The sequence below is a fragment of the Plasmodium relictum genome (assembly GCF_900005765.1).
Source record: "Plasmodium relictum strain SGS1 genome assembly, chromosome: 10".
Classification (NCBI taxonomy): Eukaryota; Apicomplexa; class Aconoidasida; order Haemosporida; family Plasmodiidae; genus Plasmodium; species Plasmodium relictum.
Window position 1 is genome coordinate 950,216 of NC_041688.1, and position 14,173 is coordinate 964,388.

Below are 14,173 nucleotides of genomic sequence, written 5' to 3' on the forward strand. Positions count from 1 at the left end.
TAGTCAATGCTACAAAAAAAAAAAAAAAAGAAAAAAAAAGTTTATTCTTTTTTGTAATAATCTTCATATGTATGAAATAATTAAAAGAAACTAAAAATATTGTTTTAAAATAAAATAATTTATATTATAGAAAGTATGGTGTTCTTATTTCTTTTTTTGTTCAAAAATAGAATCATTAAAAGGAAAATCATCCACATAATAAACTTTTGTATGGTATTAATAGTTTCCCATATTTATAAAAATAAAAAATATTTTTAAAAAATCTATAAATAAAAAAATGTTATAATAATTTAATGAAATACAGAAAAAAAATTATCAATTCATATTTAAATTTATAATATATTAAAGAAAAAAACTTTTATCGGATATACTTTTTTTTTTCTTCTAATACTTCAAGTTTATTTTTATTTTTTAATGCGCTAAATATGCATATTTATATGTGTATTAATTATAATGATATATAATTTTTTTATATCATAAAATTTTTTATTATATTGTACTTCTATGATATTTGAATTTCCTCGTAATGATTAAAAAAAGCAGGCATATTATTATTAATAAATGACAGTTAAATATATTATTGACTTTTTTATGTAATTAATAAAAGGAATAACTATATATTCCTTGTTGATTTATAAAATAAAGCAAACAAAATTATAACCCATAAAATAATAAATTTTTTTTTTTTAACAAAGTTTGATAAGATATAATAACAAAAAAAAAAAAAAAAAAATTAAATGGATGAATTAGAATTTAAGAAATAAAAAAAAATTTGTAAATTTTTTTTTTTAAAAATGAGTATTAATAGAATAAATAAGGTTATTCTTTGTTCTAAGGTAGAACTAAAATCAATAGAAAAAATTGATTTTTACGCGACCACCTCTAAAAGTATAGTAAAGTAAAAGAAAAAAAAAAATGTAACTAAAATAAATATATGGAATTATTGAATTAAAATATAAATATTTTTCTCTTAGAGATTTTTGTGAGTTTTTTTTGCCATTCCTAAAATATAATAATTTTAATGTAGTTTGTAACTTTCATAATACTAAAGAAAAAAACGAAAAAGTTGTTTTATCACCAAGTAAAAATGGATGAATTATATTTTTATATTTATAATACAATACTAACTTTGTAACTTTATTATTTTTTTTTTTTTTATAATTATCAAATATTCATTTTAATAATTATGTATCTATTATTTATACTATTATGAACAAAATTTGTGTGCTATTTTTGTTCTAATTAAAATTGTTTTTATTTTTAATTTACAGAAAATGGAGATAAACATATAATCAATTTATCCTTATATAAATATAGCCAACAGTTATATGATAGGATAATTTTTTTGGATAAGAAATTTTTAGAAGCTTAACTTTAAAAATACTTACGTTTTATAGCTGCCTGAGAATTTTTTTTTTTTATCATAATAATATATACTAGGTTATAATTTTTAATTATTTTAAAAAGTAAAATCAAAAATATATAATGCATAAAAATGAAAAGAGTTTATACTTTTTCTATTAATTTGTTTTTTTAAACTATTTTTCTTTTATTTGATAAATATTTACATTTAATCAAATATTGCATTTAAAAAGATGTTTATGGTTTTCTTTTTCTTTTTCTTTTTCAAATACTTAATAAAAAAATATTGTATTCACACTATCATTTTAATGAAGACATGGAATTTCTGAATTAAAATCTTTTTTTTTATGTGAATGTTTTTGAAAAATTATACACAAAAAAAAAAAAAAAATTTTAAATGCAACTATTTTTTAGTAACTTTTTTCTTTTTAAATTCTCAAAACAATGTATTATACCTAAAAATTTTTAGTAAAAATTTTGTCTAAAAATTAATATTAAAGAGGCTTTTTCTTTTTTTAATTTTAATTATTACTTATTATAATAAAATCATGTTGCAATTATTTGTACCATTTATATTCTTACAGTGCACATTTAAAGAGTAGAAATTTAAGAAAATGGTTAATATATTTTTATATTAATTATTACATTCTATTTATTGTTTTTCGTATAATTTCTATGTTTTTTTTTTTTTTTTCTTTCTTTTTTATATATTTAAAACATTTTTTTTAATATATATTATCACTGCTCAAGTAAAATGTTATTTAAAAAATTTTTTTTATATAATCAATGTGTGTACATTTTTTAGATTATATTTTATTTACATAAATTAATATATACAAACTTTTAATTTTGAATAAATATATATATATATATATATATATATATATATATATATATATATATATATTTTACGTACATATTTATATATCTAGATATTTATTATGTTTTTTCCTTTTTTTTAAAAAATTCTATTAATATACTAGTATCATAAATTAACAATTTAATATAAATAGATAATTATACATATTTAATTTGAGGTTTGCTTACAAAAATACAACAGTCTCTCATGTAACACATGCAAAATGCATAAAATCATTTAAAATATTTAAAAATTAAGACAGTTTTTTTTTTTATTTCTGTTTCATTACTTTTAATTTTAGTTTTTTTTTTGTTCCTTTTTTCTTTTTTTGTTCCTTTTTTCTTTTTTTTTTCCCTTTGATTCTCTTTATTTTTTTGATATTTCATACTAGGATAGTTAATATTATTGTTGCGAATTTTATTATAATTAATATTTGTTCTAATTAATTATATTATTATCTTTTTTTTAACTCTCATTTGATAATATTTTTATTAATTTTATGATTCTTTCGCATATTCATATGTTTATATATAATTTATACTTATTATATATATATGTATATATGTATATTTCTGATTAACACATGGAAAATAAAACAGCAGTGACTCCTACAGATAAAAAAAATAAAAAAAATAAATCTACTAATTTAACAACACAAAAAAATGTTGGGGGTAATATTTCAACTCCTAAAGAAGAAATAAAAAAGGTAAAAAATACTTCTGCTAATGATGTCAATAAAGTAAAAAAATCTCAAGTTATAAATCCCAAAATAGCAGAAAATGAGGATTCATTAGATCGTAAGAAAGAGTTAAATGATATCAAAATATTAGTAACAAATGATGAAGGTTTACATACATTACCACCAGGAGCTGTTGGAAGACGTTCCCCTTTAAACCCTTTTTCTTCTCCAATGCTGGGAAAGTATAGAAGAAAGAATAAAAATGCAAAAGTAAAAGTAAAAGACCCAAGATTAAATAATAATCCGTTGACTGGAAGATTAATAGTATGTATATCAACAACGGCTATTTTATTTTGGGTTTTTTTTGCTCAAATGGTATTTAATTATAATACCTTTAATGGGAGATGCATATCAAAGGTATTATATCCTATATATACTGAAACTGTAACAAAAAATAGAGAGCCTTTTTATGTTTCTTTAGGATATGGTGCATGTGAATACAATTTAGATGAGTTTGCTTCAAATCGTCATTTCATTGGTTTAGGTGCAGAAGACGATGGTTGGCCAAATAACAAAGTAGAGGAAAATTCTGATTCAAAAGGAGAAGTTAGTTGGGATTCTGTAAATAGTCGTGTGTATAATCAGTTAGGTGGATTAAATACAAATTTGATAAGAAATTACGGGGAAATATATAGATTATTTTGGTCTATGTATCTACATGGAGGTTTTATGCATATATTTTTTAATGTAATATGCCAAATACAAATATTATGGATGATTGAACCTGATTGGGGTTTTCTTAGAACCTTACTTTTGTTTTTTGTATCAGGAGTTACAGGAAATTTATTATCTTCCGTTTGTGATCCTTGTGGTGTTACAATAGGATCTTCTGGAGCTTTATATGGATTAATAGGAGCTCTTTTTACATATTGTATTGAATACTGGAAAACAATCCCAAGACCATGCTGTGTTTTAATTTTTATGATCGTTGTCATTATTTTTGGTATTTTTATTGGTATGTTTGGATATACAGATAATTACGCTCATATGGGAGGATGTTTAGGAGGTATTTTATATGGTTTTGCAACAATCACTACTGTTTCTGCTGCAGATAAATGTACTTTAGGGGAAAGGATGCTTACATCTCCTCCTTTTTCTTGGTTTCTTTCTAATGAAACAAAAGAATTAATTAAAGCTAAAGCTAGAGAAAAGAAGATAAAAGGAGAAAATTATAGAAAGAAGCAGCTAGCCAATAAAGTTCATAAAGATGACACTCTTCACTTATTAATGGCTGTTATGAAAAATAGATTAAATGAAGAAGGTAGACCTCCTTGTAAAATGAAATTAAGAGAATGGATAGTTCGAATAACCGCTGCTGCTTCTCTAATAATAATGTGGATTATTTTATTTACTTATTTATTAAGTGAAAGAGCATATAAATCTTATTCTCCATTAGGACAGATTAAATTTTCAGGAATGCATTCATGTTATTGTTGTGAAGTAATAAAAAATAAAATTAAATTTGTTAATCTAGAAAATTTTTACTGGTGTTTTCATGATGAAGAAGCAGCAAAATTTTATTGTGGCACATGAAGATGTTTATGTAATAAACATATAAAAAATATTTAAAAGGAGAAAATATATATATATTTATTTATTTAAAAGATTTTTCAGTATCAAGTAATAGATAAATTTAAGAATATACTTAAATTTTTATAAAGATATTATAGTTTAAATGAAATATTTTTTTTTAGTAAAAAAACATGTAATTATGTTCATGAACATATAAATTTGAAGAAAAAGTAATTATATAACTATATTACTTCATATTAAAAAGTTATAGAAATATGATAGTTTTTTAAAAAATTACAGAAAATATAAGAGAAATATAACCTTGTATTTACTATAAATTAAACTAAAAAAAATATACTTCATAATAAAAAATATTTTTCATAAAATAAAAGGAATTGAGTGTGAAAACATTTAGTAAGTAAAATAAGTCTATTTAATAAATATTTTATGTATATATAAAAATATATAAAGTGAATATAACAAATAGATAAATCGATTAACTTATTACAATAATTTACTTAATATATATATTTTTTTTTTCTTTTTCTTTTTCTTTTTCTTCTTTTCTTTCCTTTCCTTTCCTATATTTCCATGAAAAAAATTTTTTTAATTTTCGGTAATATTTATTAAAGATTTTTCTTATTAATAAACATGAAAGAAAAAAAGAAACATTATTCAACTTTTTTTTTTTTTGTAAAAAAATGAAGACAAATGTAATATAAACAAATCTTCTATAAAAAAAACAAGACAATTTAAGAATTATTCAAAATTCAAAAGAAGCTTGATTTTTTTTATAACGGTTCTTAATAAAGATGAAAAATGGACAGGCCTGGAACGTGTGCCTGCATTTGAGAAAATATATTAGATAAATTAATATTAAAAAAAAAATAAAATTTCTAATGAAATAAAAAAAAAGTATATAAACATATATATGAAAATATATATTATTATAGGGGTATATATACATATATATATATATATATATATAACATTTAATGTAATGTATTATAATAACAAAAGCATATATGAAAAAATTATGAATTAAATTTATCTTTTATTCATTTTTTATGAAAAAAAAGAATAAAAAAAAAAAAAAAATTCAAGGTTTATTAATTTTATAAATGATGATAAAAAAAAAAAAAAAAAGTTAGAATTCACATAAAAAAATGGTGTTGAATAAACATTTATATATATAAATATGTCTATATTCAATAATAAAATACATTATAAAATTGTTTTATTATTATTATAAAGATTATATAAAAAAAAAACATATAAATTAACTTTATTTATTTATTTTTTTCATTTAAGTATATATTATTTATTTAGATAACCATAATAATCTACTTGATACCAAGGTAGTAAACTTTGAAAAAATGCGATTAACAAATTACTATTTAAAGAAACATAGTAATTTGATACTGTGTGAGGAATATTTGTTGAATATGCTCTATTTTTTTCCATTATAAAATCAGGTAATAAATAATTAGTTGACTTAAATTCTCCAATTCTAACATTTTTATATTTATTTATGTCGAAAAGTGCTATCTTCTTGCTCCATTCACATCTTACTTTTTCTATTTCTTCAGATACTACAGAAAAAAAAAAAAAAAAAATGAAACGAAATAACGTAAAAAAAAAATATTAAATGAATAATAATAATTTTATATTTAAAAAAAAAAAAAAAAAAAAAACGATTATACATAAAAAAATAAAGTTTAAAATTTTTTTTTTTTTTTATATTTTTCTTAAAAGTTATAAATACTCGCTCTATTTTTATATAATTCATGTATGAAACTGCTGCACACATGAAACCAAGTAATTATTTTTTCTGATTTATAATAAATGTTGTTTTTTTCTAAATAACAAGAAATTATTTTTTGTATAGTTGCATCGTCTTCTTCATTAAATAGTGTATTATTTGAAAAAGGAGCGCTCGATAATATATCTTTAAATGATATTTCATAAATTGTCTGCTTCACAACTTTTGTTGTTTTGAAATTATTATAATTTAAAAATATATGCAAAAAGTGAGGGTAACATAGCAAAGCTCTTATTAACATTAAATGCGCAGAAAAAGATATAGAATAATTCTTATTTTCAACTTTATTTTGTAAACTTTGTAAATTATAACAATTAAAATTTATATTAAAATGAGACATTAAAAATTTGCATTCTTCATAAGAAAATGAATTTATAACATCATCTTTATTGATTAATTTGATTTCATTATAATCAATAATAGTATTATTTTTTAAATATAAGCTTAACGGTATTGAAAAGGAAAAGTTTGGTAGAATGAAATGAAGCCTAATTTCAAAATTATGAAACAATGCCTTCTTTTGAGAATAATTAATTTTATCAATAATATTATCATTATTTTCTTCTTTAGATTTTAAATATTCCATGCTTTTAATTTTATTTACGTTGCATTTACTTGAGGCTACTTTCTCTTGTGATATTTCATTATTAATATTTTTTTCATTGATTTGATCATTTTCATAAACTTCTCTTACTATTTTTTTTATTGTTTCATTCTCAGAAACTTTTTCTACGTAATGTTCATCACTTTTTTTATCATTTATGTCATTATTATTATTATTATTATTATAGTCATCATCTTGATTTTTTTTTAAATCCGTTTTATAACTACTGTTTTTATCTGAAGGTTTCTCGTTTAATAATATTTGCATAATTTCTTTTAATCTATTAGATGGTATAACACATTCAATATTTTGAATAATAAAATTAAATGAGAAAAAAACTAAAAATTCAAATAAATTACATTTTAAAATTATATTATCAATTCTTAGTAGTATGCTACATAAGTCGTTATATAAATCCATTTTACATAATAACTTAGCTATTTCTAATGATGTGATAGTGCAAGCCTCATTTTCAAGAGATATCATATGAATGTATAATGATTTATATAAAGATTTATTATCATATAGAAATGGATTTACAAATATTTTACTATTTTTATTTAAGAAATTTGGATGAAAATTTATATGAAAAATATTTTGTAATAAAAGTAATGACATCTTTATGAATTTGTTTGCTACTTCATAATTACTTGATTCATTATAATATTCTGATAAAACTAATAGAGTTTCAACATGAAAAGGATATTTTTTTAATAAATCATTCATTGATTGTATATCATGACTATCTAAAAGCATATAAAATAAATTATCTGCTTCTAAGTATAGTTTGGATTTTTCTATTTTAAATTCATTATTATGAAAAACCATTGTTAAAGGTGGTTGGATAGTTTTTGTTGTGTAATCTTGAATTAACCAATTTTTCAAATATTTTATTTTGCTTTTTTGAATATATTTTTTATCTTTAACAAAGTCCTTACCAAAAATTCTCTTTAATTCTATATTAACGTCAAAGTTATTTTTTTCCAATTTAAGACAATATTCATACTTTTCATGAGTACAAGCAAATAATTGTAAATGATGTGGCTTATTATAAGCATCTGATGATTCTTCCTCTTTTTTTTTATCTTTTTCTTTTTCTTCTTTTTTTTCTTCTTCGTTTATTTTGTTCAATATACTTGAAATTTCTTCATCTAAATTTTTTTTTTTTTTTTTCTTTTTTGATTTTTTATTTGTTTGAATTTTTTCTTGGTCTCCTAAAAGTTCTTTCACGATATTATTTTCCTCATTTGTTTTATTATTTTTTTTTTCTTCATATATATCTTTTTTATTTTTATTATTCTTCAAATTTTTATTTATATTTTCTGGTATATTATATTTATTTAAACTATCGGTTCTTTCATAACCATCTGATCTCTTTTCATTATTATTTTCTTCACTCGAATTTTCAATGGTATCTGAATCCTCTAAATATTTAAAAAAGTTTTTTTTTTTTTTTAATTTAATAGGTGATGGTTCAACGGTTTCACTTATTTTATTTATTTCATCTCTATTTTTTTCTTTTAGGAGTTTTTTTAATAACCTACTAGACATTTTTTTTTATAAATAGAAAAAATTGCAATTACGCATTAAAATTATGAACATCACATAAAATAATATTAAAGTATATAATTATATATAGAAAGAAAAAGAAAAATTTTCTTTTCTATTTTTTCTATTTCTTTCTTTTTTTTATGTTCTTTTTACATTTTTCATAATTTAATATTCAAGTTGGTATTAATTATACACCTGCATATATACCACTTTTTTTTATATTATATATTTTTTTTTTTAAGTTTATTCAAATTAATGTTTTAATTATATTAAAAAAAAAGAGATGTATGCTATTTCTTGACATTAAAAAAAAAAAAAAATAATAAAATAAAATACAAGATAAAATAAAAATAAAAATAAAACAAAATGAAAAAAATATTGAAGTAATATAAATAAAAAAATAAAATAAAACATTTATATAAATTTATAGAATATTGAAGTAAAAACAGCGAATTACTAAAAACATAAAATTAAAAAAAAAAAAAAAAGAAAAAAGAAAAAAGATTAATATGATTATATAATGAATAAAAAAAAAAAAATAAATAAATTAATGATTAAATGGCGAAAATTGTAAAAATAAAAAAGTGAATAACTGAAAAAAAATGTATATAAAAATATAAAATATATAAAAAAAAACTTTTAAAATGAAATATTATTAAAATATTTACTTATAAAAAATTTATATAAAATAAATATATAGAGTTTTATGTATTAGTCTACATGAAACAAAGTTTGAATTCAATAACTTCACTAATTTATATGAAATTTAAAAATTTAATGAATAGAAGGTAGTATATTTTTTATGTATTTATTCATTTCCATATATATATATATTTTTAATAATATGTATGGAATAAAAAGTAAGAAAAAAAATAAATAAAATAAACAACATAATTTAATAATTTTTTATTTTAATATTTTAAAGAGAAATTATAAATTATACATTTAATGTTTTTTACTCAAACGATTTAGTTAAATTGAAATCGTAATATGTATTTGTTTCAATGAATGTATTATTTTTTTTTGAATTAATATTTTCATTTTTATTGATATCATTATTACTTATATGTTTTATTATATCATTTTCTATTTTATCGTTGGAGTTACATATATTTCTTTTGTTTGATTTAATGTTCATATATTCATAATCATACTTCATATTCTTTGAATAACTTTGATTATGAATAGAATTACTACGATTTATTGGGTGATAATTATTCTTATTACTTATTTTATTTTTAGAATTATTTTTTGATATAACTGTACATTTTATCTTTCCGTCCCTTTTTGTTACTTGAATTTCTATTTTTTCGTGGTTTTTCTTTAGCATAATTATTTGCCTAAGAATTCTATTGGTAACCTTGAATTTTCTCATGTAATTAAAAAAGTTCCTTTCATCAAATAGATAATTAATAAAAGGTGATTTTGTAATTGATTTAAGAAATGTTAAAGCTTCATCATAAGGCATAGTAAGGATTTTTTTTTGATGGTAATATAAAATAACTAAACTTAACTTAATTAAAATTTTTAATCCAAACAAAAAAAATATATCCCACAGTTTAAGAGTATTTTCAAGACTAAGATCAAGAGAAAATAATGTCATAAACCAATTAATACAAAAAAAATCAATTTTTATTTTATTTTTTTTAAAAAAATAAAATAGCCTTGGTATGTATGCTTTTATCAATATATTTAGTTGATAAATAACTTTTTTTAATTCTGGGAAATTATATATAAACATTCCTTTTAAATTAAAGTTTGTTAATAAAGAAATAAAACATCTAATGGTATCTAATTTATTTTGAAAAACTAATAAGAATATAGCTGCAACATAATTCATTCCTTGACAATAACCAACACTTTTAAAATATAATGAGCACACTTTTAAAATATCTAATAATTTATTTTGCATATTTTCCTTTTTATTTAAAAAGTAAGGATTATGAGGAAAAGTTCTATATATATCTTTTTCAATTATCTTATCAAAATCACTACTCTTATTTTTTAACTTTTTATATAATTCTTTACTCATAAATGTATTATCAGCTAGTAATATAGCCTTCCATATAAAACATCTTTTTTCATTGCTAATAAATTTGTTTTTATATAAATCTTTTAAATTATTTAAAGAATATACCTCAAAAAATAACAATTTACAAGCAAATGAACAAATATATCTTTCTTTCTCATTTAAAAATGATATTATTTTTGTTCCTAGAAAAATATAAACACTAGAACTAACAACAGCATTTTTCAATAAACCTCTTAAGTATCCATCATCACAGTAAGTTAAGTATCTTTCATCTTCTTTTTCAGTATTTTTTTCTATTTTATTATCTTTTATTTTTATATTATCTTCTGAATTTATATCTTCTATTTGTTCATTTAATTCAAATATATTTTTTAATTCTCTGTCTTCTCTTTTTTCATTATTTTTTATTAAATATTGTATGTTATCTAGTTTCTTTTCGTTAATAGAATCATTAATGCTATTGTTGTCAACATTTTTATAGTTATTATTTATTTCATTTTTTTTTTCTAAAGTTGATATATTGTTTTTATTATTCTTTAAAGAGTTTTTTATGTCATAATTTTTCATTTCTTTTGAACTTTAAAAGGATTACTAAACATAGAAAAGTTTTTCTTTTATTTTTATTTTTAATTCATCTGAAATTTTTTCTTTTTAATTATTATATAACTAAATAATTTTAAAATTCATTTTAAAACATTATATATTCATTTTTTGAAAACAAATAATATAAGATTCACTTTTAATATTTATGCTATATTATTTTTAATGAAAATCACATTATATTAACATATACATATGAAATGACTTGCGTGAAATACAAAAATAAAATTTAAAAAAAAAGAAATAAGAAAAAAGAAAGCCTCTAAAAAAAAAAAAATATAATTTCAACTTTCAACTATATCAGAATAATATATTTTATATTATTCATACTATTCATTTATTACTTAAAATATTTTGTTTTTTATTTTTATCTTGATTAACAATTTAGTTACATAGCCAATTTAAACAAACAAATTAAAATTAAAATTAAAAAAAAATTAACAGAAGTATATATATAAGTATATTATTTTTTAATTTCTATTTTTAGTGAAACATCATATATTAAATTAAAAAAAAATAAAAATAAAAAAAAGTTATTTAATAAGTAAACAGTGAAAAAAAGAAAAAAAGAAAAAAAGGAAAGATAATTCTTTAGGTAACAAATATAAAGTATGCATGGAAAAGAAGAATATTCTTTATTGAAAATTACGAATTTAATTAAAATTTTAACAGCATTACATATATCTTTTAAATTTAAATATATATATTTATATTCTTTTAAATTAATAATTTTTTTTTTAAATTGTCTAAATTATTATTTTAAAATATAAATTTTAAAATTTTCATTTTTTTTAAAATGTTAAATTTTTTTTCTTTTTTAAAGAAAAAATAAATTAAATCTGTTAAAATTTATGAATAAGAAATATATATATATTTTTAAGGAAAAAGAATTATGTATAATTTTTTTTCATAGATGAAATCATAGAAATGTAATTTTTTTTTTAGTCTATAATTCCATGGAATCTTAATTTTTGGTTTTATTAAAAAAAAAAAAAAAAAAAAGAAAAAAATATTCAAAAAGACATTATTTATTTATTTTTATTTTCTATTTATTTTAAAAAATGTATGCTATTTATTTAATTACTAAAATATTTGATCCACATACAATGTATTAAAATGTTTTGTTATTTATTATTATATCTATGTTTGATAGCTACTCATAAGTTTAAGTGTATTTCTAATAACTCAAATAAAGTATTAAAAAAAAATGATAATACAAAAGCTCTTTTATATATAAAATTAGAAAAACATTATAACATTTTGATAAAAAAAAAACAAAAAAGAAATAAGCTACGAAATTCTATTGATTTTTACATAGATAAATTTTTATTTTCTTCTTATGAAAATGAAGATAGAAATGTTTATGATGTGAATAAAATGAATATAGATTCAAATGCATTGGATGTAAGTAGAGATTTCTTATATATACAAAATGAAATAAATAAAAATGTAAGTAAAAGTTTTAATGAAAAAAAATTTCAAAGAATATTTGAAAATCAAAAAAGATATTCTATAAATTCAAAAAACCCTCCTTATGTTTTTCATCCTATTTATTCCAATGTTGATATAAAAAAAACCCATCGATTTAAAATAAAAAAGTATGAGAACATATTCACTTATTTAAATAAAGAGGGTATATATGATAGTAATTATTTCATTCCTTCTAATGAAATAAAGGAAGTGTTCAAATATATGCTTAAAGCTCACGATTCATGTTTTATAAATAATATGTTAAATATAATAAGAAATAATGAACCAGTAGAAATGTATGAATTAGATTTATTTCCTGATTTAATATGTAGATTCTTAGTTGAAATAAATGGTACAATTTTAAGTTCCTTATTAGCACTGAAATACTCCATTTCAATGCATATAGGTGGAGGTAATCATCATTCTAAAAGAGATAGAGGAGACGGATTTTGTATTTTTAACGATGTAGCAATAGCAATATATTTTTTATTGTCAAATAAAATCATTGAAAATGCAATCATATTAGATCTTGATGTACATCAAGGAGATGGGACAGCTGAAATATTTGAAAATTTTAAAAATGTAAAAACAATAAGTTTACATTGTAAAAATAATTATCCACTTTTAAAAAAAAATTCAACAATAGATATAGAATTGGATCCATTTATAAAAGACAATGAGTACTTAAATTTATATCAAAATGTTTTAAGAAATATAAAAAAGAAAGAAAGTAGTATTATATTTTATTTAGCTGGTGTTGATATAAGTAAAGATGATGATTTAGGTTTGCTTCTAATAAGTGATGAAGGAATTTATAAAAGGGACTATTTAACTTATCAAATGGCAATAAAAAATGAAATTCCAATAGTTACAGTATTATCAGGTGGATATAATGACTGTGAAGACATATTAACACAAAAACATCTTTTAACTTTTAAGTAAAAATAAAAAGAAAGAAATAAAAAAAAATCATGTACATATTATATACAAAAATTAAAGAAACCTATAACTTATTTTTTTATATATATACATTTTTTATAGGGCAGCAAAAGATTCATGGAATTATATGAGTGATTAAAAAAAAATATATATATATAAATGTCCTTTTAATTTTTTTTTACTATAAATTATTTATATAGATTTTTACTTTTTTGATTACTGCTTTAAAACATGAAAACAAGATATAAATTTCAAATTTTTACATGAATATCCTTAATATACTTAATTTTATTTTTCATTATAATTACTTTATGAATTGAAAAAAACCGGTTCTTATACACTCTAAGTTTAAAATCAAAAATCTATGTAAAATACTAAACAAAATATGACAAAAAAAAAAAAAAAAAAAAAATTTAATAATATATCAATTAATTTTTTATTCATTAAAAAATAAAGAATAAAAATAAAAAAAATTTAGTGTAAATACATTTATTTATATATTTAAAATAAAACGGGTAAAAAAATATCTATATTTTAAAAATTAAAAAAAATTTTTTTTTTTTTCTTTATGAAAGGAATTAGAGAAAAAAAAAAAAAAATTAAAACTTATCAACTACACATTATGAAAATATATCTTTAAAATATGTTTTATGATTTACTCAAAAAAAAAAAAAAAAATATGA

At 18.5% G+C, this 14,173-nt stretch overlaps 5 protein-coding genes across 5 annotated transcripts; 3 read left to right on the forward strand and 2 right to left on the reverse strand.

The window, feature by feature from the left end:
• Positions 1-794: 794 nt before the first annotated feature.
• On the forward strand, positions 795-1,372 carry PRELSG_1025500 (conserved Plasmodium protein, unknown function; the record flags this gene model as incomplete). Its single annotated transcript, XM_028677187.1, has 3 exons — positions 795-898; positions 975-1,081; positions 1,272-1,372. 3 exons carry the CDS (start codon positions 795-797, stop codon positions 1,370-1,372), a joined length of 312 nt encoding a protein of 103 aa, XP_028533602.1.
• Positions 1,373-2,804: 1,432 nt separating this feature from the next.
• ROM4 (rhomboid protease ROM4, putative) lies at positions 2,805-4,493 on the forward strand (the record flags this gene model as incomplete). Its single annotated transcript, XM_028677188.1, has 1 exon — positions 2,805-4,493. One exon carries the CDS (start codon positions 2,805-2,807, stop codon positions 4,491-4,493), a length of 1,689 nt encoding a protein of 562 aa, XP_028533603.1.
• Positions 4,494-5,231: 738 nt separating this feature from the next.
• TCF25 (transcription factor 25, putative) lies at positions 5,232-8,449 on the reverse strand (the record flags this gene model as incomplete). Its single annotated transcript, XM_028677190.1, has 3 exons — positions 5,232-5,314; positions 5,807-6,064; positions 6,238-8,449. 3 exons carry the CDS (start codon positions 8,447-8,449, stop codon positions 5,232-5,234), a joined length of 2,553 nt encoding a protein of 850 aa, XP_028533604.1.
• A 955-nt stretch (positions 8,450-9,404) lies between these two features.
• PRELSG_1025800 (GTPase-activating protein, putative) lies at positions 9,405-11,048 on the reverse strand (the record flags this gene model as incomplete). The annotated part of the gene is made up of 1 exon (XM_028677191.1): positions 9,405-11,048. One exon carries the CDS (start codon positions 11,046-11,048, stop codon positions 9,405-9,407), a length of 1,644 nt encoding a protein of 547 aa, XP_028533605.1.
• Positions 11,049-12,197: 1,149 nt separating this feature from the next.
• Positions 12,198-13,629, forward strand: PRELSG_1025900 (histone deacetylase, putative; the record flags this gene model as incomplete). The annotated part of the gene is made up of 2 exons (XM_028677192.1): positions 12,198-13,489; positions 13,593-13,629. The coding sequence occupies 2 exons, from the start codon at positions 12,198-12,200 to the stop codon at positions 13,627-13,629; spliced, it is 1,329 nt and encodes a 442-aa protein (XP_028533606.1).
• Between the last annotated feature and the right edge of the window lie 544 nt (positions 13,630-14,173).